Raw genomic sequence first — 27,323 nt, forward strand, 5'->3', positions numbered from 1 at the left:
TAAACAACCAAACATCAACCAACAGTCAGTTCTGAGAGTCAGTACGACATAAAATAAATAGAAAAATCGGCCAAGTGCAGGCTCGCGCAACGAGGTTTCCGTACTAGAGTCGTATTTCTTCGACATTTTACACAATAATTCAAAAACTATGATGCTTAAAAATAAATAATAAAACCAAGCAAGTGCGAATCAGACTCTCGCACTGAGGGTTCCGTACTACAATCGTATTTATCGACATTTTGCACGATAAATCAAAAACTACTTACTAGATCTTGTTCAAACTAATTTTCGGTGGAAATTTGCATGGTAATGTACAATGTACATCATACATTTTTTTTTGTTTTATCATTCTCTTATTTTAGAAGTTACAGGGAGGGTGACACACATTTTACCACTTTGGAAGTGTCTCTCGCGCAAACTATTCAGTTTAGAAAAAAATGATTTTAGAAACCTCAATATCATTTTTGAAGACCTATCCAAAGATACCCCGTATGGGTTTGATGAAAAAAATATTTTTGAGTTTCAGTTCTAAGTATGGGGAACCCCCAAAATTTAGTGTTTTTTTCCATTTTTGTCTGAAAATCTTAATGCTGTTCAGAGAATACATCTCACAGAGTTTCAACAGTATAGTAATTTCGGGAAAAAGTGGCTGTGACATACGGACGGACAGACAGACCGACAGATATGACGAATCTATAAGGGTTCCGTTTTTTGCCATTTTTTTTGTTTTTTTTTTAAAGAATATTAGCCATATTAAATGACTAATATTCCCCTTTCCTCTCCAATTAAGCGTCAGGCTTGTGCTAGGAGTAGATACGACAATAGTGCAACGGGCGGGATTTGAACCGTCGACCTTTCGGTTTTCAGTCCACTCCTATACCGGTTGAGCTATTGAGGCTCTTAATTTGGCTACGGAACCCTAAAAATCTGTAATTTTTTTTGTGTGATGTAACCACAGATATGTCCAGATTTGCAACTAGCGTGGCCCCCTCAGTCCCTCTCGCTCAAGCAGATTATCTTACTTGTGAAATGTCATTCCTTCTACACTTCACGTTGTTTGTCAAATACTCACGTACAAATACATTTTGACAAAAAAAAAGTGGCCACGGTGATAAGGACAAAACATAATAATTTTGTCACGTTCTAACAAGAGCTTAAATGCATTTAGCTATCTCGCTTTAACAGTTATGGTGAGATCTATAGAGCGCACTCTGACTTAGCTTAGAATTAAGATAGAGTTACAACAAGACAGAGCTATATCTCTCACATAAATCTGTCTCATTTTAACTCAATCTTAAGTCTGAGCAAAGTCAAAGTGCGCTCTATAGATATCAGCAGTGTCACAATAGGGCTACTTCTAACAGTCCTTGTTATGAGACTTTGTCCCCTCTTTGTCCCACTTTGTCCATTTTAAGAACGGCCTTTTGACAGCTCGTCGACTGCTAAGTTATAGTGATGTCCTATAGGACGTAATAATTGACAACGATTATTTTTTTATAAAAAATATAATGTAGGTAATATTTATTATCATATTATTTTATTAGTATGATAATAAATATTATAATCGTAAAAACTTATATATACGTCAACGTCCGTGCGATAGCCATGTTGACGTAGTTAGTCTGTCACTCGCAACAAACGCGTGTGCTAGTCACACGCATTTAGATTCGCTGAGTGAACGTAAATAAACTATTTTAGTTGTTTTATTTGTATGCCTTATAATAAGGAGAAAGTAAAACTTTATACAATGCTAATATTTTAATTTATTGGTTTTAACCTTAAAATTTTATGTTCTTCCTGATTAAATAACATATTACACCTTATTCATTATTATATATTATCATTTATTTCTACCGATTATCTGTAATCTGTGGCACAATCGTAGTAATCGTTTTGTGAGTCACATCACTAAGGGGGCGGTACCCGTCCATGAAGTACAATATTATTTGTATGAAAGTTAAACTTAAACAATACAAAACTTCGTGGGCGTGAGCTGTCAAAAGGCCGTTCTTAAAATGGACAAAATGGGACAAAGTATAATTATCGTAATTATTCATCGTAGATAGAATAATAGGTAGATTTAAGTACTGTGTAACCGTGTATGAGATAGCTATAGCACGACGTAACGATGAATAACAGGACAATTATTACCATTGTTTAGTAGTCAATATTTGTATTAAACGTTTTTTATGTGAAAACAAGTACCTAAATAACTAATGAGAAATACAATTAAGCCACGAATTCTCAAAGTTTGTTTTGCAACTTCTTGTATGTATTCTTGAAAAAACAGTTACACGATCAGGGACAAAAAATAGGTTAGCTGCGTCTCTATTTATCACATTAGTTACTTTATCTGTGCTCTCTTTTTAGTGCGAATGAGAAAGCAAACGTTCCTGCATCTACCTTTATTACTCCATCTACGTTATTCATCCATAATTCATCCAAAGTCCAAGCCTTTGTTCTGCAACAGCGCCCCCCTGTCAATGTCATTCAAGTGCCAAGAGAGCCTTGTCGCACTGTATTAGTCACAGATCTATTAGCCAAGGTTAAAAAATGAATGAAAAGTTTATATCACAGTACGAATATCCAAGCAACCATAATGAAGATAGCACGCCGCGGAGTCGGATTGTGAAAATTAAAAAAAATGATATACATCTCTATGATATACATGAACAAAAATGAACAAGGTTGCTTGACTGCGTGTCACGTTTGTTCTTTGGCAGAATAATAAAACGCGTTAGTTTATTTTGTCAACCCTTTGTGGATTGTTTATTTGTCAGAAGTGCATTTTGTAAATTTATGTGTTTAGTGAAAAGCTTGTGATTATGTGGCCAATGTGTTTTGTGTAAACTGTAAAATAACTTTCGTACCTGCCGATTGTAGGTACTGTGCGACCGTGAAGGTTGAGAATGTTACGTCATTTTAACACTGGGGTCTGATATGAACATATTTATATTTTCAAGAACTGTACTAGAGTGGATTTCACAAGCGGTAACTGCAATAAGCAAAAATTCAAGTAAGTGATTATGTTCAAAATATTTATAGGCCCTTTTACACCGGCTGCAGCAAGATGCCGCCATGTTATTTAGTTTTGCTGTCAATTTTCGGATAGCCCTGATAAACTTGAATATATCTGACTATTTTTGCTCTAAAAAGCGTTAAGGTTTACACCTCGAATTATATTCCAACCGGGTGACCAACGGTTATCAGCTATTGTTTTCTTTCTACAAGTAAAATAACTCTCTTGTTCTGGCTTGGTTTTGTTTACTGTTGTATCGACTGTCAATGTAATGACGTCATTCTGCGAATTGTCCACTACCTATCTATTTGCCTTCCAATGAACACCTACATAAAGGCTGCAAATTACAATTATTCTGTAAAATAAAATGAAGAAATCATTATTATTAAAGTACTGGTGAATGACAAAAAAATTGAAAAAGGGATTCAGCGTGACCATTGATATTGACAACTTTTTAAAGTAAATTTAGTTTTAACTAAACTAGAAGTCTGTAGTCTTTACAGATTTTGCATTTTTCCAATGGAATGATCTTTTGAAGACAAGACAAACTGAAAAAATCGATAGAAGAAAAAATCGCAAGGGTCTGAAGGTCAAAAAAATGTAAGAAAGCAATGGTATATTTTTAACAGAAGAAAGTAAGGGAAACAAGTGCACCAAATTCTGCAAGAATAAAGTACACTAAAAGGATAAAAAATGGCCAAGTTGGACTTTGTACCATTGTACAAGAAATAATACATTTTTATAGTTATAGTTTCACCATGTCTGTCAGTCTGTCTTTCGGTCCGTCCATCCGTCCTCGGTTAATCTCAGAGACTATTAGTGCTAGAAATCTGTAATTTGGCATGGGTATAAATATTAATCACACCGACAAAGTGGTCAAATAAAATTTTGATAAATATTTTTTTTAGGGTAGCTCCCCTACATGTAAAGAAGTCCCCTACATGTAAGAAAGTCCCCTACATGAACATCATTTTTCGATTTCTAGATCCGTTTGTAAAATATGATGGTTTAAAGTGCTAATTTTTATTAGAGTCAAGTGTCCCCCCCTCTATCAGCCAAATGGTAGTATATAGGAATGTGAAAAAATTCACAGCAGTAGTATATATATTATAATCAATTTTAAAGGAAAACTATCATGGCTAAGTAGGGTTCACAGGTATTTTTTTTATTTTTTTTTATTCAGATACAAGTTAACCCTTGACTGCAATCTCACCTGGTGGTAAAAGACGATGCAGTCTAAGATGGAAGCGGGCTAACCTGGAAGGGGTATGGCAGTTGTTAATAAACCCATACCCCTTGGCTTCTACACGGCATCGTACCGGAACGCTAAATCGCTTGGCGGCACGGCTTTGCCGGTAGGGTGGTAACTAGCCACGGCCGAAGCCTGCCACCAGACCAGACCAGATATTTAGAAATTATAAAATTCTAAATCCCTGCCAGGGATTGAACCCGGGACCTCCCACTAATAAGACCACAGCGCTTACCACTACGCCAGGGAGGTCGTCAAAAGGTTAAGGAGTACGACTATGGAACCCTACACTGCGCGTGGCCCGCCGCCCGCGGCCTATCGCCGGTTTTTTATATAAAAACTAGCTGATGCCTGCGACTTCGCTTGCGTGGATTTAGGTTTTTAAAATCCCGTTGGAATTCTTTGATTTTCCAGCCTTATGGAATTCCAGGTCTTTATCTATACCCATGCAGAAAATCACGTCAAACCGTTGCACCGTTGCTACGTGATTAATGGAGAAACCAAGAAACCAATAAAGCAACAAACCAACAAACAAACACACTTTCGCATTTATAATAAGGGTACTGATGGCATAATATTGTATATCAATCAGTTCGCTGAGTTTGACTTATTTTACCTATCAAACAATAAATTTAAAAAGGAATTAAGAAACTATCATCGTAAAAAAAAAAATAGCTTACATCTAAATATGCATGCAATCACACACTTACACACACACACACACACACACACAAGCATACACACACTGTTGTAATTTTATTATTGTGCATACCTACATTTATTCTAAATCTATCTTTTATATCTTATCTATTCTGTTAAAATAGTTTTAATTATAATTTTAAGTAATCTCTTTTGGCCTTCTGTTATACCTAGATTTAAATTTAAATAATAATTATGTATTTACGCTGTAGATTACTTTCAAATAAACAAAAAAAAAATCAAATCAAATCTTCTAAAAGAGCAACCGCCGAGTTTCTTGCTGGGTCTTCTCGGTAGGAAAGGCATTCCGAACCAGTAGATAGATGCATTTGACGATTCAAAAGTACTAGTAAAAGTTTAATTGAATCTATATATATAAAAGGAAAAGGTGACTGACTGACTGACTGACTGACTGACTGACTGACTGACTGACTGACTGACTGACTGACTGACTGACTGACTGACTGACTGACTGACTGACTGACTGACTGACTGACTGACTGACTGACTGACTGACTGACTGACTGACTGACTGACTGACTGACTGACTGACTGACTGACTGACTGACTGACTGACTGACTGACTGACTGACTGACTGACTGACTGACTGACTGACTGACTGACTGACTGACTGACTGACTGACTGACTGACTGACTGACTGACTGACTGACTGACTGACTGACTGACTGACTGACTGACTGACTGACTGACTGACTGACTGACTGACTGACTGACTGACTGACTGACTGACTGACTGACTGACTGACTGACTGACTGACTGACTGACTGACTGACTGACTGACTGACTGACTGACTGACTGACTGACTGACTGACTGACTGACTGACTGACTGACTGACTGACTGACTGACTGACTGACTGACTGACTGACTGACTGACTGACTGACTGACTGACTGACTGACTGACTGACTGACTGACTGACTGACTGACTGACTGACTGACTGACTGACTGACTGACTGACTGACTGACTGACTGACTGACTGACTGACTGACTGACTGACTGACTGACTGACTGACTGACTGACTGACTGACTGACTGACTGACTGACTGACTGACTGACTGACTGACTGACTGACTGACTGACTGACTGACTGACTGACTGACTGACTGACTGACTGACTGACTGACTGACTGACTGACTGACTGACTGACTGACTGACTGACTGACTGACTGACTGACTGACTGACTGACTGACTGACTGACTGACTGACTGACTGACTGACTGACTGACTGACTGACTGACTGACTGACTGACTGACTGACTGACTGACTGACTGACTGACTGACTGACTGACTGACTGACTGACTGACTGACTGACTGACTGACTGACTGATCTATCAACGCACAGCTCAAACTACTGGACGGATCGCGCTGAAATTCGGCATGCAGATAGCTATTATGACGTAGGCATCCGCTAAGAAAGGATTTTTCAAAATTCAACCCCAAAGGCATCCTAAAGGGGTAAAATAGGGGTTTGAAGTTTGTATGAAAGTCTGTCAGTTTTGAAGTGTCTAAAAAGAAGTTTTGTAGTTAATATTTTGCAATTAGCAGTATGACATATTTTATTAAGCTCATATGTTAAAATCTCATTGTTAAAGATCAACCCTAAGGGTGTAAAATAGGGGTTTAAAATTTGATTAGTCCACGCGGACAAAGTCGCGGGCATAAGCTAGTCTTCTAAATATATAAAAGGATTGACTGACTGACTGATCTGCGTTCCGAACCAGTGGTAAATTAAAACTACCTGACTATTCATAAACACTTATAAAAAGTTTACATGAATAAAAAAACATTGTATTCTATTCTATTCTATCAACGCACAGCTCAAATTACTGGGTGGATCGGGCTGAAATTTGGCATGCAGATAGCTATTATGACGTAAGCATCCGCTAAGAAAGGATATTTGAAAATTCATCCCCCAAGGGTGGGATATAGGGGTTTGAAATTTGTGTAGTCCACGCGGATGAAGTCGCGAGCATAAGCTAGTAATATATAAAAGGAAAAGGTGACTGACTTACTGACTGACTGACTGACTGACTGATCTATCAACGCACAGCTCAAACTACTGGACGGATCGGGCTGAAATTTGGCATGCAGATAGCTATTATGTCATAGGCATCCGCTAAGAAAGGATTTTTGAAAATTCAACCCCTAAGGGGGTGAAATAAGGGTTTGAAATTTGTGTAGTCCACGCGAACGAAGTCGCGAGCATAAGCTAGTCTAAATATATAAAAGGATTGACTGACTGACTTATCTATCAACGCACAGCTCAAACTACTGGGTGGATCGGGCTGAAATTTGGCATGCAGATAGCTATTATGACGTCAGCAGCCGCTAAGAAAGGATATTTGAAAATTCATCCCCCAAGGGCGGGATATAGGGGTTTGAAATTTGTGTAGTCCATGCGGATGAAGTCGCGAGCATAAGCTAGTAAAAAATATTTTTATTTATTATTATTTTATGTGTTTATCTGCCCGGATAGCCTTCACAATAATTATCTCATTAATAAAAATGACATTTAGCTGTGTATTAATTGAAATTCAATCAAAAAGTTACAATAAGCGGTTCAATATCATAATTTTTTCTATTATCTGAACCACAACTATACGTCTACTAAGAGCCAACTCTAGATGCGAACTGGCAAACCGGAGGGAAAAACCTGACTTGTATTTTGTCTCGTACGTGAAGTATGCAGACCGCGCCTTCAGGGAACCGAATCGGCAATAAAACCTGATTAGACTGACGGCAGCTTACCGCCCTGATGAGCGATCAGGTTACGTGACCGGACGTGTATTGTAAATTCAAACAAATGTATGGCTCCAACGCCTTCAGGTAGCCTGACCTGACCGTACCCGACGAAAAAACTTGACGTATATTGCCGGCCTAAAGAGTGACTATTTAGTTAGGTATTTATTGTTGCAGATTTTTGTGAGGAGTACGTTCATAAACCATAAATAGCCACGGAGCATCAGGATACGGCGTTGAATGGCGCCTATCATCTCCATGCCACATTTATGCAAGTCCTGCCTGGTGAAAATGCAAGGTAAAGTATTTTAATTAAGTAATCTATTAAAATAACCTTGGAAATTATAATGTGGTATAATTATAATGGTAAGCCCAAGGTAGGCTTGACTGCAATTGCACCAAATCTTTTCAGTGATATAAATTCTTTTTTTAAGATGTACAGCATAATAATATATATGCAATATATATATATAAATATATATATATATATATATATATATATATATATATATATATATATAATTATTAATAATAATTTGTTTATTATACACATTACTCATGAGTCCCTAGTCCCTACACTCTGCACTAGGAAAACCTGTATTGCAGAAGGTAGTTATTTGTAATAGGCTACTTGACTCATATCTAATTTCGTCCAATAAATGATTATTTATTATAGTATTTTGCTTAAGACAAAGAAATATAACAATAACAATTATTAAAAACGCAGGATGGATATATAAATCCAATTTAAAAAAATACAGTTTTTATTTTTATTTGAAACTCAGAAAACGCTGTCAGCCATGATGTGACGTCATTAAATATGTAAACAAAGAAATGTCATCCCTATTGACTAACGTAGTATCCATATATATAAAATTTCAAGTCCTGACTGACTTACATCAACGCACAGCCTAAACATCTAAACAGCTGGTCCTAGATACATGAAATTTGGTGGGTGTGTTCTTTGTAGGTAAAGAGAAGGTATCCACGAGGAAAGGATTTTTTGAAATTCCACCCCTGAGTGGGTTAAATGTGGATTTGAAATTTATGAAGTCCACGCGGGCGAAGTCACGAGCATAAGCTAGTTTTTATATATTTCTAAAAACTCATAGTAAACGTAAAAAATTATCGTTTTCTCTTTATAAATTGAATAAGTTATTAAGTAAGACTTACAACAAAGTGATCTTTGCAAAAATAAATTTGGGTTGCAGTCGTTAGTGATATAGGATCCTTTTAAGCAAGTCTTCGCGTGTTACGTATATTTATTTCACTGGGCACTCTAATCCACTACTTTCCTGTGGTCTTTATCGATGCGTTTTTACATTCTCGGATGATACAATAACGATAATTACTATATTTTTCATGTAAACTAGCATAGAAGTCATGTTTTTTAAACTTTGGGAGGTTATGCTGTTGTTTACAAATGCATGACGTCAGAGCACAGACAATCTATCGGCCAAACATGGCCGACAGTGTTTTCACCTGTCTAAGAAAAATATATTTTTAAATTAAAGTTTTGCGGTTTTTAGGGCGCAAAAAAATATAGTGTTAATTTGTTTGATCTAATAGGACAAATATTAACCATTTAAGACCTACTTAAAAAAAGTGTCAACTAGCCTATTATTTATTACGAATATTAATGATGACTGACAATAACAAAATATGCAAATCTGAGTTATATTTGTGATATTTCAGCATAGTAGTATTTTATCATCAGCAATAGTTATGCCACTCTGGTTATGCTTACATACATACTTATGACATAATATTGTCATTTGAAATATCGAAGAATATAGTCCGTACAAAATGACTCCGCACGCGCCATTTTAACTATGGGTCAACTGTCGTATCAAAAGTACGGTTCACTTTTAAAATAAGAACTTAAATCGTACTATTGACATGAAATTTGACACAAAAAGTTAAAATGGCGCGTGAGTAGTTAAATTTTACGCGTTATAATAAAATAATAAAGTATTTTCTTAGTTGCTACTCAAAGTAATTTTTATTCTACTCAAGGGCATATTGATTCTTTTTAGGCAGGTCGCAGGGCCCAAAGGTGGTAAGATTGCATACGGCGTCATCATTTATATTTATTTATTTCAACAAAAAAACGCTTACAATGTTGTTTTCTTCGTGCTTGTAAGTGCTTGACGGCTTGTCTGAGCACTGCACATTCCTCTATCATTAGCTTAACAAAGTATGCGGTTAGTTGTAGTATGTAGTAAACAGTAAAAGTGTAAGAAGTTTATATGATATTCCTACAAAAAGTTTTTATACTTATTAGGTTACTAGTCTAATATTGTAGGTAGGTATGTGTATTATCAACACAATGTAAGTAGTTTTAAAATATGTACGCGTAAACAGAGGGTATTATAAAACACCGCCGAAACGTTCACAAATATGTACCCTTCTTTCACAAATTATAAAAGCGATCGCTTCACTCGCGCTCTTGTAACCTGCTTTAGTTGTGACACTATTTATTTTAACCCTACATAAATGTTAAAAAAAACTTTGCACTTGCTTTATCAAATTGCGAGTACCTTTTGATTTTAAGGGGCCCCAAAACGGACTCAAAAAATGCGCCCTCTGGGGCAACATTGGTCCCATCTAAGACATTAAAATGTTAAAATTGTATGCTAAGCCTCGCGCCGCCGCAACCTCTATACTGTAAAAAGTTGTGAGATCCGATGTAGAGCCAATCTATACTATTATATAAAGAGGTAATATCGTTAAGTTTGTTTGTAGGGGGTAATCTTTGGAACTACTGAACTGATTTTAAAAATTCTTTCACCAGTAGAAAGCTACATTATTCCTGAGTGACATAGGCTATACGGGATCTTTAAAAACCTAAATCTACGCGGGCGAAGCCGCGGGGATCAGCTAGTTTTGTTATAAATTAAGTAGGTACATGTCCTAATTATTATTATTGTCAAATATTTTGTGATTATTATATTATTAAGTAGTACATCTTTGTTTATATCATGTAAATATATAAACAAGTGCGAGTCAGACTCGCGCACCAAGGGGTTCCGTATTACAGTTGTATTTTTTCGACATTTTGTACCATAAATCAAAAACTATTATGCATAAAAAGAAATAAAAACCTGTTTTAGAATGTACAAGTAAAGCCTTTCATATGGGTATCATATGAAAGGGTTTTAGATACTTGTTATAGTTGGTATAGTTATCAAATTTTTTTTTAAATTCTCTTTTAAAGAGCTGAGTCACTAATGTGACTATGTGGTTAAACTTTGAAATTTGAAAATACTAATCACACAGTAATGGTTCATGAACACATTTTTTTTCTGTGATGCAACCACAAATTCACGGTTTTCAGATTTATTCCTTTAATTGTGCTATAAGACCTAACTACCTACCTTTCATGATTCTAGGTCAACGGGAAGTACCCTATAGGTTTTCTTGACAGACACGACGGACAGACAGACAGACAACGAAGTTATCCTATAAGGGTTCCTTTTTTCCTTTTGAGGTACGGAACCCTAAAAACCGGTCAAGTGCGAGTCAGATTTTTGTACCGAGGGTCCCATATTACAGAAGAATTAAAACGGTAAGAATCGCTTTTGTTAACAACCTTGGACGATTTAACCTATGGACTTGTAACGCGCCTAATATTACGAATAAAAATTTCTGTCACTTTTGGTGCGGGACGAGGAAACACTACATAGACAACTTGACACACTCACTCAACAAAGTTTTGTGTCATTATTAACACACACATATCTAAATCTTCAACACTACTACATTTTACGCACACTAATAAGTTATATACATCAACATACAAAGACATTACGTGTAAGACAGTCAAATTGATTTGCGATGCTACCGTATCGATATTTTAAAATATATCGATAGTTTTTCAGAAACAAAAGTAGAAGTAAGAATTTATTACTCGTATTTAATTACTTAAAACCAGTGTTTGGTCAGCGTAGCGTATTCTTGCATACATTCACCTCACTTAATAGGTAATTATCCCAAAAACTAATAATGCAACGTAAAAATAAGAAAAATATTTATTTAAAAAATATGCACATACTTTTTTACTTATTTTATATCATTTTTAATCTTTTGTATTTTTTATATAACGAAATTTTCATTTAAAATTTCGATAGTGAAAATGTGCTTATTAATGACTTATATTATTATATAATACAAAATAAACCTGACCGCGCAAAAGCCTACCAAACATAATTAGTAGGTATATAAATCAATAAAATGTTTTTTTCTTTCCAATCAATCATTTATTTATTGCACATTGGGTTTACATGGTAATTCCAATATGGTGTACTCTTTGTCCAAAAAAATTAAATGTAAGTTATTAAATATAACACGTATTGCCCTTACAAATTAGCAATGCAAAAATTTTCTCAATACCTGCCGCTTTTACCCCACAGCAAAATTCCATAAGACAGATATGATACTATGAAAATAAATTAGTAAACACACACGGTGGCCTCTTCTATTTTTAACACGTCATTATTTACCATTAGGTTAATGTTATGTACATTCTTGGCGATTTAATACATAAATTTTATACATTTCGCGCCTATCACTAAAATTGCGTTGCTTTAATTCTTTTTTATATGTATTAAGTACGTGAAATCACAGAAATCGACCCGTTTTATTACAAGTATAGGTAGCGAAAAAATTGTGGTAATTAATAATAACTATTCTTTACTTGACTTGAAGACGGTAATTTAGTCGTTAATAATAAAGAAAATGTTTTCATCGATATCGATAATCGAACCGCAATCACTATCGTACTACTACGTAATTTCATGCTGTTCACGCGTATTCAAATTTTAACCTAATTTGTATATATCGAGGGTTGCAATTGTTTAGAAAAAACAAAATATAGTCTCGTGAGGAGTGTGACTCGTTTCTACCGAATTATTACGTACTCAATTACTGAATCGGTAAAGTTCTCGATTGTTATTTTATTATAATAATTTATGTAATTTAATTTATAGAAAGCGTTTATTACACCAAAAATACTTACTTATGAAATGAAATTCCATCTTTTTGTAAATTTGATGTGTTTGATTTGTTCTTGCACTCACTAACGGCACAAACAGGCATTTTTCACCCAGCGTGTAAGACGTCGTCACACATCGAAAACGATTCTGACAATGACAAAATCGATTCCGCAAACAGTGTTTATAAACGCAGTGGATTAAAAATCCATTACTATTGACAGAGGGGAATAATCATGCGAGGCGCGTCCTTAGGTTAAATCGTCCAAGTTAACAACTCGCAAAACTAACTTTGTTTGTAGAGGTTTATCGTTAATATTAAAAAAAGCCATGATAGCTAGAGCGTTGGTTTTATTTTTCCTGTAAAATATACATAAGCTTCATCAAGGGGGGGACGGTATATTTTTTCGACATTTTGCACGGTAAATCAAAAACTTTTAATCATTATGCATGAAAAAAAAAATCTGTTTAGGATTGTACAGGTATATTTTTCTTTCTTTCAAAATTGTAAATACTAATTACTAGCTGCTGATGCCCGCGGCTTCGCCCGCGTGGTTTTAGGTTTTTAAAAATCCCTTGGGAACTTTATATTTTGCAGGACAAAAAGTAGCCCAGCTGTAGTAGCCCGTCCCCGGGAAGCAATGTATCTCAGTACCCTACCAAGTTTCGTAAAAACATTTAAACGCATAATTCTTTAAAACTCCCGTGGAATCACCATGATTTAGGAATGCAATTCCTTACAGCATCAGGGTTGAGGACTTGGGTCCTCGAGTTCAAAAAGTCTTTGCTTGGTAGGTACCTCCAATATCAATTTATAACCGACAGTTTCTAAATCCCATCAATTTTTGTGGTCAGGTCCCGTTCAGCATCAGGATTCAGGAGTTAGAATCCAAAATTTTTGTGGGACAATGTCGCAAAGCTTCTTTATCGATAAAAAGAAATACTCAAATCGGTTCAGAAATCTCGGAGATTTCGGTGTAGGTATGTGGGTAGAACAACACAACTCCTCCTTTTTGAAAGGCGGTTAAAAATAAAGACTATGTTACTCCCTCATTAATTCTCTGCTTTACTAACTAGTAAAAGTCCCATCAAAATAGGTTCAGCCGTTCCGAAGATTAGCCTGTTCAAACAGACAGACACAAAAAATTTAAAAACGCGTGATTCAGTTATGGTACAGCTCAAATAACCATATGAGCTTAATTTGAGGTACCTAGTTAATTCGAAATTACAGACAGACACTTCAATTATATTTATTAGTATATAGATGCGAATGTGTGTTTGTTTGTTAGATTGCCTTCAATCATATCGCAACGGATCGATTGTTTAGTAAGGATATTAGCTAAAGCTCTTAGAGAGTGACAGGCTCTTTTTTGCTTCGAAAAATCAATGAATTTGCAGGGATTATAAAGATATTCAATCTAAATCCACGCGGACGAAGTCGTCAGCATCTAGTTTAGCTACCCACTCGAAAAAGTATCCATAATATTTTCCTCCCCTTGTCGTCTTATAATCGGATACTTCTTATGAGTTTCTTATTCTTAAGAATAATGGGTTGTCAGATAAATAGGATGTTACATAATTATATTGTTGATAATGTTACTTTAAATGAGTAGCTATACAATCGTATCAGTTATCATGGCGACGTTGGGACGGCAGCAGTGGATGGCGGTCGCCATGACGACACCAGCGGCTCCACGTACCTTGAATGAACGGTGAGATTGCGATCAATTTCGAGCTAAGGAAACTCGCGCCCGTCGGTGTCGCAGTCTTCGTTGTCTTCGCGCATTTCTCCCGCGCATTACTTGCTTTGAGAGGAACACGAGGCACAACCTGTAACATTGTTTCATAATATCGTGGGCAACACCCACAGTCTATTAATAAATTGATGGCGAGTACTTAGTGGTTTGTAACCAATTAAGTAAAAATCACCCGTATTACTTGCGTGAACCTCTACGTACGAAATAATAGATAAACAGATTGTAGAGTTTAGGTTTAAAATAATCTTAGGTCAGTTGCGGACGAGATTTTTTGAGGCGAAGCTTCATTTTGGACACCAACCGCTTGAATTCCGGGGAGTAAAATGAGAAAAAAATCTTTACCATCACCGCCGCCGACGAAAGAACCAATTTCTTACGTTTAGTTGCCTTTACCTATGTTGGTCACTGGACATGTTCTGGCTGGCATTGTTATTTACGATGACTTAAGTCACTATAAGCCTCCCTTTTGGCATAGTTAAAAAAATACTGTACCTAGCCTCTAACCATCCTTAAAGTATTATCTAATTACATACACAGTGAAAGGATTTTTAAAATCGGCTAAGTAGAACCAAAGATTAGCCCATACAGGGTATATCTCTGGATCACTTTAGTTAGACAAATAAATTGTGTTACGCTTATTTGCATTTACTGCGCCATATTATTAATAGTTTGCAATATTGCAAGGTTTCGGTTAAAACCAGGCAACCATTTTATCAATGTGCTTCAAAAGTGGTGAACTTTTGTTAGTTTTGACTTTTGACACAGGTTTATAACAAATATTTAATTGGCTCTGGGTTTCATGCTTGTAGGCATAGATCCAAGTTCCATGACTGTCAGTTATTGTAAACACCTCACAGGATGTATCTGTCGAGAAAAAGTTTTCGTGTCCTTTATTCTGCTTGTAGAATTGTTCTTGACTCTTAGCAATGCCTAAGGACAGCCTAATTTCCCAGTGTACTGTATTTCTAGTGTCTAGATCAGGTCACGCAAATCATCGTGTTGTTTGGTGACTATTGGGTTGTAAGATCCTTATCCGAAGTGCACTATCCTTATACTAATCGTCGGTGAGATATTAATACGACGACGCTAGAATTTTGAAAATCAGCAAGGCATTGTTGAAACCTAAATAAATGATGTTGAAACAATTGATGATACTTGATCGTCAAATGCAGCAATAATTCGATTAAGTAATGCATTGTTCCGTTACCCCAACTTTTTAAAACAGCAAAAGTTTGTCTTTCTACGAAAATTTCATTTATTCATAATCTCGAAAACTTAAATTAATCGACGATTTAAAAATACCGTTAGATTTTTAGGGTTCCGTACCCCAAAAGGAAAACCGGAGTCCTATTGTCATCGCTCGTGCGATTTTAAATTTGTGAACTCTGTTAAGTTCAGAAAGCTTCAAGGCATGCAAAATGTGTAATTCGTAACTCTAAAACTATTCCTAAGTGTTTGGATTTTTAGGACTTTTAGTGAAAAACTTAACCTAGAAATAGATTGCTTGGTTAGTCTGTGAGTTAAATATAAATCGAATCTTTGTTTTCTTCATATCTATATACAGACAGAACTCTTTCCCACCCCTTCTATTATATAGATATAGATAAAACGTCAACATTGGGTCAATGAACTAAACGAGAGTCAGAGCTAGGGCTTAAAGCGAACCTAGCTGACTTTTCTCATAATTAAGTGCCTAACTTCCTACCCACTGCTCTCAATGATTATAACATTTCTTTTCTATTATGTTTGCTATGATATTTTATACGAAATTATATAAACGATCAATTCAATTAGGTATTACGATTACCTACGCTGTATGACGTCTTTTTATTGCCAATCACGAATATTCTGTTTCAATAGACTCTTCACGAAAGGTAATTTTATTATTTAATTATCATAGAAAAGAATATTTTAATGTAGGTTTACATGTTGCAGCTAATTAAACTTTTCATAGATTGTTTTTGTTAAGTACACAAACAAAATTTGTATTAGTTTGATCGCCAGTAAAGTACTTAAAGGTTAAATTTGTAGTAGATACTTTTTTCGGTTAAACAGAACTTAAGATGAGTCGTGAAAAGCTACCAGACAGGCAGACGCACTTTCGCATTTATAATATTAGTATGAATTTGTCAAATAATGAAAATCATATGTGCAGCATTTCAGCGGGAAGAAGAAACGTGACCTTGACCCCAGAGCATAGGCCTAACCTGCCCCAAAAGTGTTGGGTGAAAAGTTTGTGGTCGATATTTAAGATCGTGTTCGCGCACGCGCTCGGTTTGTCGTCCGCCCAATCGATCTGCCCGCCCACGTGACGCAGCAACGCATTTGCGAGGATTCTGCTCGGCAAACTTGCCTCTTGTTTTCCTAATGAATACGTAAACAAAACTTACAAATGATAACTAAATAGCACTTTTTACAAGACTTAAAATTTCAAATGTCGGTATACTACCTATTACTAATATTTTATTTCATGAACTTGAAACTCAGTATCTATGGTCTGCGACAGGTCGAGATGTCAATCAGGTATGAGGCGGGGGACGCACGTCACTCACGTTCGCCCGCACCGGGTTAGCGCGGAGGATGTACGGTTGTGCGGGGGCATTCTCTCCCCTATTGCTATCTTTACCTGTCGCGTACTATACTTACTAAGTTAAATACAACTATTTGATACATAAATCGTCTGAAAGAAAACATCGTGAGGAATCCTGTATGCCCGAGAGTTCTCCATAATGTTCTCAAAGATGTGTGAAGTCTACCAATCCGCATTGGGCTAGCGTGGCCTTCTTACTCTGAGCGCAGACCTGTGCTCAGTAGTGGGTCGGTAATGGGTTGATCATGATTCATGATGATGATGATTGATAAAAAATGGTCGTTAATATGTTCTAAATCTAAACCATTGTAATTGAAATTTTATAGGCACAAAAAAGATTACAACTAAGAGTTTGCTACTTATTCATAAAAATTAACCCTAAGAGTAGGTATGAATCTAATAAAAGTTAATTACCGTCATTTTGGCTAGTCGATGTTTCTACGATATCTTAATATTATTCAATCTATGTTTGTACTGAATTAAATTAAAAAACATCGATAATCATTAAATAAGTGGATTGTGTCGCACAGTGAAACGTCAAACTGGTCTGACTAGTACAACAGCTTACATATAATAATGTTGTTGTTACTAAATCACTTTTCCAAGCGCCACATTTTATGATGCTTTACGTCTTATAAATATAATTAAACACGATAGTGTAATTGCTAAGAATATATCACTACTAGCTGATGCCCGCGACTTCATACACGTGAAAATCCCGTGGGAACTCTTTGATTTTCCGAGATGAAAAGTGGACTATGTGACCAAGGTATAATCTACTCCATTCCAAGTTTCAGCTAAATCCGTCCAGTAGTTTTTGCATGAAAAAACCAGCCAAGTGCGAGTCAGGCTCGCACACTGAGGGTTCCGTACTACAGTCGTATTCTTTCGACATTTTGCACGATAATTCAAAAACTATGATGCATAAAAATAAATAAAAATCTGTTTTAGAATGCACAGGTGCCCTTTCACATGATACTTCGAATATTAAAAACCTTATTATTAGTTCATGACCACAATTTAATTTTTTTTGTGTGATAACCCTAAATTCACGGTTTTTAGATTTTTCTCCAAATGTCAGCTATAAGATCTACCTACCTGCCAAATTTCATGATTCTAGGTCAACGGGAAGTACCCTGTAGGTTTCTTGAGGGACAGACAGACAGACAACAAAGTGATCCTATAAGGATTCCGTTTTTCCCTTTGAGGTACGGAACCCTAAAAAAGTAATAAACATACACACACAAACACACATACAAACGCCTTTATAATGTTAGTGTGATGTGTTAATTTGGAACTAATGAGCTAAGGATGAGCTAAAGACACATCACTTGCACTCTTACCAAATTAAATTCGAGCTCTACGAGTCTGAGTCTTCCTAGCCCTAGAGCATCTAATGCTATTCAATATTCGCGGTATAAAAATCAGCAATTGTACAGCTGTATTGGGTGACTTAAAAATGTAGTAGCGTAGAAACAAAATTTTTTTTTACTTTGTAGTGGTTTTGGCAGTCGGTTTTTTAATATTTTATTTTATTTTATGCTTTTTAGTGTAAGTAGTCGTTGCTTGGTGGTATGTACCTAAAATATCAATTCACCATCAGAAATTCCCGAATCCCCACGGCTTAGGTGTTCAGTACCTTGCAGAATCCAATTTTTTTATGGAACAATGTGGCAAAGTTTCTCTATCGATTAAAAAAGAAACTACGCAAATCGGTTCACTAATCTCGGAGATTTCGATGTACATAGGTAGAAAAACACAACTCCTCCTTTTTTTAAAGTCGGTTAAAATAGGTTCAGCCCTTCCGAAGATTAGCCCGTTCAAACAGACAGACAGATCAAAATTTTAAAAACGTGTGATTCAGTTATGGTACAGTTTAAATAACCATATGAGCTTAATATGAGGTGGTTATTTCTAAATTACAGACAGACACTTCAATTTTATTTATTAGTATAAATTAAAGAAAATATTTTAATAGTACTCCTAGGTATACCTAGTCCGTGACAGGTTGAGATGACAATCGGGGTATGAGGGTCGACCTGTCGCGTACTATACCTACTTAAATTTCCCATAAAAATCGAGGTAGTTACAATGTTTCCTTTCAAAATGTACATCAAAGCACAGTGATGTTTGTAAATATCAACTTATAACGTTTCACTTGTCTAATAGACTATTTGTATTGATCGTATACATATTGTCGCAACTTGGGCGTGTCGTGCTCTTTCTTCTGCAAGTGTTTCACTCTCGTGTCTGGAGGAGCTGTTTATCGGCTATTAAGTTCGGTTACCACTGTTCAATGACTCTTCTATATCGGTGGAATTCAGCTATATCTAGGCAAATTTGTATTTTATAAGAATAATTATTGCGAGTTTACAGTTTTAGGCACGACTAGACTGTTAAAGAATGATGAATAGCTGTCGTGACAAAATCAGCAGTTGCAATCAAATTTTTTTTTTTTTTTCCATATACCAGTATCTAGAACGAACAACAGATCAAACTCCTTCATTGCTCGCGCTTCTCGCAATCTAAATTCAATTTATAACGAATCCAGCATAGACTTGTTTTATGGGAATGTGAATAGTGTACGCCAAAGTTTAACAAATGTGTTTGCTAGTATTACGTAATTATATCTAGTTATAGTTTGCTTGTCACTGTGTTCATCTTACTTTTAATTTAGTATCTAACTGAGAAAACCTATTATTAGCTACTAGTTACTTAATTTTAAGATCATTAAGATCAATTTAAGCTGTTGGTTTTCCTAAAAAAAAAAAATAGAATAAACTTTTCATTTATGATGTTGCATAGATGCATCTACAATCAAATCAGTTAGTGATGAACGAAGTTCTAACAACATTTTCTGATTCAAAATTTAATGAGTTAAGTTGGTTAGTTCATAGATTGCAGTGACTAGTGGCACACACTTTGCTTGATTATTTATTTAGCCCTGGCTGTATCAGTTTCAAGGTTACTATATCGTCGTAGTCTCTAAATGTCGTCGTAGGATCTAAAATCATTGATAGAAGAACACTTGTCCACAAAATAATTCATAACAACAACAGTCACAATATGGTGGTAACATTTTGCATTCTTAAAACAAATATTATGGACAAAAATATTATGATATACAAAGTAAAACTCAAAAAAATAACCGCAGGTATATCTATTTGAAAATAATTTGAAGAAGTCCTTGTTGCATATAAATTTTCCTTGAGCCAATAATTATTAATTATAAAATATGATGCGTTGTATTTGGCAGAGACTTTTAGGAATACCAATGAGTAATATACCAGTGAGTATCTAGGATCGTGGTTGTCATTCATGGAACTAACCGTTACAACTGAGCGAGTTAGCGACGCAAGCGCAGTCATGAATTGTGAAACTTAATTGACAGGCATTATTGATAAGTAGCGGCGACACATAAGTCTTTACGACACTTGACTTGACGACTTAAAGAAAAGGATTTGTACAAGGATTTCCTTGTTATACAAACTATTGTACGTTTTGTACTTCTAACTTTAGTCACTGTAAACGACCCCGTAATATCACGCTCTTAACAAAATCTTGTCTTCTCGTCTACCTTCATTGATTTTCAATATTGAGTTACTTGTCCCACTTGGTCCCACAGCAATATATTTACCACTTTAGGTCTCATTACTCATTCCATTTCGTTATATTAAAGATTTCCCCCGAGACGGAGTGTGTCCTTTTGCATCAGTGACCTAATAGGCGTTAATATCGTAAATGCAAGGTTTTTTTCTTAGTTGAGTATTTATTCCACCTGTTTTGTAATTGAGACTCGACATATTAGACTAACTAGTATTTAAGGATTGGTATTCTAAAATACAAAAATAACTACTTTCTTCTTGCAGGTAGACTTTCTTATATTGTTAATTTTTGGTTCTGTGTAGTTCCTTGTGCATATATTCACTTGACTCGTAAATAAAATGCTTCACAATATTCAGAACCACCAAATCCTGATAGGTAAACACTTTAATTTTTGAGACACACCTACTGTATTTTATAAAGTTATCACAAGAAAAAACATTCGTCTTGATGTTCGTCTATCTTAAGGTAGGTAATTTGAGTATTAGTTGTTATAATAGAATTCATAAGTCAGATGTGGTTTGTCACATGATTATAACATTGCTCCTCAGTCGGTCAATGTCAACCGTGGCTAGGCTTGAAGCATCTATGTAAAAGGGTATGTGAACGATGTGTCGAATTGACAGGTTAACGTATTAGGGCATAAATGGGCAGTAGATGCGAAGACACCGGCGAAGCGGAATTAGAATGAAGTGCGCGGCTCGGCGCGGCCGTGTGCCACGTCATTGCCGTGACCCACTGACACACATCCGCGGGGCCGCTTGCACCGATATCTGCACACGCCGCGCGTGTGCGCTCTTCCTCTACTACTCCTTTATTCGTAATACTTAAATTTGCAATTTGTACTTCAGTAATCAAATCACATTTCGAATTTACTTTATTAATTAAAATTATTTGTATCATTTCTGCTTATGAGAGCGCAAAAAGTTATCTTTCCTCTTTGTTGATATGATTAATGAAAATCATTGCGTAATCATCACAATATATTATGTTAAAAGTAAGTCATGGTCTATAGCTGGAACTAATGAATATTGAGCTAAATGTGAGTTTTGTAATTACAAATTAACTCTTTAGTCTTTATACATATTATCTAGCTGTTTTTAATGCATCAATTTGACATCAACTGCAATAAAAAGTGGATATTCTCAAATAGGCATTAACACTAAAATAAGTTATGCAATACGTTGACCTTGTTATCTAAATTGTGCACTTGACACGAATACTGTTCCATTTCACTTTCATGTCTATAGATATCTAACTATTCGTTGCTAGCCTTCTGACGTAGTTATATCATACGATAAACTGTTGTTTGTTGAAAAGGAGAAAAATAAGGTCTTGATAATATCTTTATTATTAAATTCTTTATACGTGACTATTACTTACCATTAAAGATTAAAGAATTGAGGACTGAAACATTGTAAAGCCACATTTCTATGTACATTTGTTTCGACCTTTAGTAGATAAATTAAATACTTAATACATTTTAATCATCTTTTAATAGATTGTTAAGTTAATAAAATTGTTTATCTGAATTCCAATATTATTGTTTCGTGCAAGATCGTTTCCACTCGACAAAGCGTAGGGCCGTCGAGTCGGCGAGTGAGACAGAGACAAAATCGAGATGAAAATGACGTGGGAGTGAGTGTAGCGGCGATATGGCTGAGCTGAGCCAGTCTGCAGCTACCGCCCCGCACCGTCGCGCCGGCACTGCGTGTCGTATCGCGCTGCCGCCGTCGCACCGTGTTGATAACTTGTGAAGTAGACAAGGATGTATGTATATGTATGTCTCGTCTTTCAGTTGACTTTCATCGTCGTTTTGTAGCGAACGTTTCGCACGAGCATCGATAGAAAATTACATTACTTTATTAGCTGCGTAATAAAGTCGGTGCATGTTCTGATTAGTCAATTCTGTAAAACTACACATTGTGACGCCTCGACATCTCAGTACTCATTGAATTGTTAAAAGACATTGAAATTTTTTGAAACATTAAAATCTGCTTGAAAAATAGCGTCGCAGCGAGCGTGGCGCAATGCAGTGTGTGTTTGGATGCAGATATAAATTGTGTTCAAAGTTTTTTCATGTATATTTTAGTTTTGATAGCGGTGCTAGTGTAAGAATTTGGTGTAATCTGTAACAATGTTGCCCATGGTGCAAACGGAACCTGTGCTCTTCAATTGCGCGGCTCATTCGGCCGATGGGGCCTCGCCGACAGCCACATTGCCTCCCTCACTGACACCGGATTCGGAGGTTGACGGACTGGCGGAATTCTTTTACGATATTGATGTGGCGGTCAATACATTTTCAAGGTAATCAGGATTCAGGAGCTCATTATGCCTATAATAACTAAAGGAAATAACCAGCGAGCCCTGTTTGGTACTGGACTTAATTCCAGTATTTGCATTAGGTACAATGTCATGGTGCTGTTTGTTTCCAATATTGTATTTCATCTACTTAACTATCTGCTTCAGATTGTTTTTATATTTTAAATTGTTATAAATAAGTCATATTTCTGTAGCTTTCAGGTGTTAGTAAAGGGTCCGTATGCAAAGATTTCAATCAAGATGTCTATGAGAAATTAAAAAATCGCTTTTCTATAAATCTCATAGTAAGTAACTATGTATTAAGAAAATGAATTAACGAATCATTCAAAACAATTAAAGTTAACTAAATTATAATAAGTTCGTTACACAAATGCAATAGTCCAAAATCCCAGACCTACGTTATTTTAGGAAAGTTGAAATTTTGAAAATTAGTAGTCTACTACGTACCTGGTTCCGAAAAAAGGATACTTGCTAACTTGAAAACTGGGACTTTTCATATGTAGCAAGTTCTAAAGGTACAATAAACCTTACTAACACAGCTGATACTGATTTTACAAAAAACAAACATCCAATACTACCGAGTGCCGACCCGTCCCGTGGGTCAGAACTTCCGCTAAACCCTTGAAAGGTCCCTCCAAAATGAGATGTACACCGATTTGCGAGGTTTTCTAGACCGATTTGCAAAATATTTTTAATCACTAGAGGAACTTCGCAAGATGATCCATTTTTTTTTTGGATCCTTAACCTTGTTGCTGGTAGGTTAGTGTTCGCCCAAGCTATGGAGATCCAGGATAGTGAATTAATATTGCAGGTGCCAAGGAACGACTTCATGATTGAACTCCAAATACCAACCCCCAATCCTGATGATTGGTACTGCACTCCTAAGCTGTGAAGATATAAGAACTGTTGATGGTGAATTAGTACTGTAGGTACCATTCAACGACTTCGTAGAGGTTTCGTAGTCTCAAACCTCTTAGGAGGCTTAAGAGTGTAGTACCCTGCATTATCAGGATTGAGAGTTGGCACTTGGAGTTCAATCATGAAGTCGTAGCTTGGGATCCACAATATCTATATGACTTCCTAAATCCCCACGGCTTAAAAGTGCAGTTAGAAGTATCCTGCATCATCAGGATTGCGGCTTGGGACTCAATCCTGATGATGTAATTATATAACTTGGTGAGTTCAATCATGAAGTAGTTGCTTGATAGCTACAATATTATTTTACCATCAAAATTTCCTGAATCTCCATAACTTAGGCGCGTAGATTAAGAAGTTGGATCTAAAAATTATATGGAACCATCTCGCGAATTTCCTGTAATTATAAAAATATCCAAATCGGTACAGAAACCTCAGAGAAATCAGCGTACATCTCATTTTTAAGAGACGTTTCACGGGTCAAGTGGAGGTCCCACGGGACGGGTCTGAAAATATTATGTACTCATTTTTTTCCAACAGTCAGTCAGCTTTTCGTTTTATATATTTAGATTTGTAAATTTGTTTCAAATTCTTTTTCGATTTCTGCTTTGGAGCTTTCCTAAAGGTGTCGGAGTTATTGTCACGTTCTTATACAACCCGTAGCAGCTGTCTTTGCAATTTTTCTATTTCTAAACCGAACTACTATAGTTTGATGATGGTCAGAATATATTCAGTTTTAAAATTGAGTTATTCTTAAAATTAGTACGCAATGCGTTTCAAATGATTTACAGTCAGAAAAATCTTCGTGCAATGAAAGGCGGCTTTCTGCTCGTATTGCTGTTAGGATGCTGCAATATGAACAGAAACGATCATAAAGCCGCTTTTTTTGGGAATACCAAACGAGGAAGATGGTCACATTGGCCCGCTTGAAGCAATCATACTTTTTTAGCTCCATTTCTAAACTTTAAAGAAGTAAACAAAGGATGCTCTATAGACTGTCATTATTTTACTGAGTCTTTATTCATGGTTCTTTAAAAAAAATGCTTTTCTCTACTAACCTTCAACCTAAATCCCCCTTTCATAGAAAAGTAAATGTTTGGAATGCCACAAAACGCAATAAATTTAAGCAAATGTTCACCATAAAAACTATTCACCTTCAGAAACAGACGACCACGTCGATAAAAGATATTTAAGTACTATGGATTTTATGTTATAACTCACTTCATAATTTAAAAAATTACGAGGTTTCTAATCTTAATAAATTGATTTATTTTAGAAATTAGGCTCACTCTGTCAACTACTTTACTAACTACTATGTTTTACTTCTGTCCAAATAATGGGTCAAGCTTCTTACTGGTTTGAGCTCGACGTTGGGTTGATCAATCACTGGGTCTAAAAGTTTAGTTTTTATAGAGAACAGCTTTCATCTTCATCTGTCATTGTCTTCATTATTAGTTACTTTATTAGAAGTATTTTTTCTTTGCCCAATGTTTGTATTCTTTTTAAGATCCTGTAGAAATAATAGTGTTCTGCGTAAGGAAATACCTATTCACTTAAATCAAGTATTATTCTATTCTTTATTTATAAAAAAATACTCGGGGATAAATCATAGTTGCCCAATTCATCTCTCCGGTCTACAAAGTTATCTAAATATATAAAAGCAAAAGCTGACTGGTTGACTGACCGACTGATCTATCAACGCACAGCTCAAACTACTGGACGGATCAGGCTGATATTTGGCATGCGGATAGCTATTATGACGTAGGCATCCGCTAAGAAAGGATTTTCGAAAATTCAACCCCTAAGGGGATAAAATTAGGGTTCGAAATTTGTGTAGTCCATGCGGACGAAGTAGCGGGGATAAGCTAGTAATTTCTAATTAATTAATCATTTGATTCGATTAATTTGATTTCATGTCGAAATGTTTTTCATCATTTACTATTGCTTGAACGAGCAATTCTTGTACATTATATATGTAAGTCCCTAGGATGTTTCTTAGGGACTTACATATATAAAATGAACATAAATGAAATTTTGTATTTAGATATTGTTTAAGTTCCTTAGTTTATCTGTATAGGTGTCATTTCTGAGTTCCCGCGAGAAGAACTCGAAAGACATCGACTGAAGTCGGTCTCGTCCAGATACGAAAAGTGACGACATTGCATTGGCATTGACCTTGAGCAAGTTCATTTAAAACAAGATGTATTATCTTCGTATCTAATGGGGTTAGGTAGGTAGGGTTAGGACGTAGGGTTCCGTAGTCACAATTATTATAGCTGATCTAGGATAGTGCTTTTATTTTATTTATGAATATTGAGGATATTTTGAATTCCATGGTTTTTCACGGTCCACTTCTACAAACGGACCCTCGAAGGACGATAGTTAAATATGCAACTTATAATATCTATATAATTAACCTCGAAAAACAGATATAACTCCTTAACCTGTAAACCCTACTTAGCCATGATAGGTTTCCTTTAAAATCGATTATATATATCCTACTGCTGTGATTTTTTTCACGTTCCTATATACTACCATTTGGCTGATAAAGGCCCCCCCCCCACACTTTAATAAAAATTGGGGTATGGGGTAGACGTAAAAATCATCCCCACTTTACATGTAGGGATCCCCTAAAAAAAATATATTTATCACAATTTTATTTTACCACTTTGTCGGCGTGATTAATATTTATTCCCATGCCAAATTACAGATTTCTAGCACTAATAGTCTCTGAGATTAACCGAGGACGGATGGACGGAGGGACGGACAGACGGACGGACATGGCTAAACTATAAGGGTTCCTTGTTTACTACGGAACCCTAAAAACAAGGAAGCCAGTATTTGTTTTTACAGCAGGGATGATGTACACCCAGAATTTATTTTCAGTAGTGAGTAGATACATTAAGCTGAACTACGCTTAGTTATTGACGAATAAGAAAAATAAGCTAATTAGAATTTCAAATGAAAATAAATATTAAAACTAGAGATAGAGTGGATGAGTAATCAAAATACTTCTGAGTTATGATCGTTTGTGTTGGACTACTGTTTTAGTAGGTACCTACCTAACTAAGCGATTGGTGTTTAGTAGCCATTCGCCAAGATTTATGTCAGCACATTCTTATTTTATTATCTAACGTAATTCAATAACCAGTAATTGAACATGATACCAAAACCTTGTTTTAGCACAATGTGTTTTCATATTTAATTACACACTCCCTTAATGTTCGTGTAGAATCATCATCAGCATCTCAAATCTCAACCTATCGCCGCCGGCCCACTGCTGAGTACGGTTCTCCTTTTAAAATGAGAAGGGCTTAAGCTATATTCCACCACGCTGGCCAACTCCTTACGTATTTGCTCGAATTTACTCCTTTGAAAACATTATGGAGAACTCTCAGACATGCAA

General features: G+C 35.8%; 1 protein-coding gene across 8 annotated transcripts in view; it reads left to right on the forward strand.

The window, feature by feature from the left end:
- Nucleotides 1-2,684: 2,684 nt before the first annotated feature.
- Nucleotides 2,685-27,323, forward strand: part of tai (taiman) — a 79,317-nt gene continuing 54,678 nt past the window's right edge. For 2 of the 8 annotated variants that reach the window (XM_069501232.1, XM_069501256.1), the window contains exons 1-2: nucleotides 2,685-3,016; nucleotides 7,917-8,037. In XM_069501232.1, the coding sequence (XP_069357333.1) occupies nucleotides 8,009-8,037 (29 nt within the window). In that variant the 5' untranslated portion in view covers nucleotides 2,685-3,016; nucleotides 7,917-8,008. Of the gene's footprint in view, nucleotides 3,017-7,916; nucleotides 8,038-22,401; nucleotides 22,988-27,323 lie in introns of those variants that run through there. The other 6 variants (XM_069501218.1, XM_034973571.2, XM_069501262.1 and 3 more) reach the window with 3 other exon arrangements.

The sequence above is a fragment of the Maniola hyperantus genome, chromosome 1 (assembly GCF_902806685.2).
Source record: "Maniola hyperantus chromosome 1, iAphHyp1.2, whole genome shotgun sequence".
In the NCBI taxonomy this organism is placed as follows: Eukaryota; Metazoa; Arthropoda; class Insecta; order Lepidoptera; family Nymphalidae; genus Maniola; species Maniola hyperantus.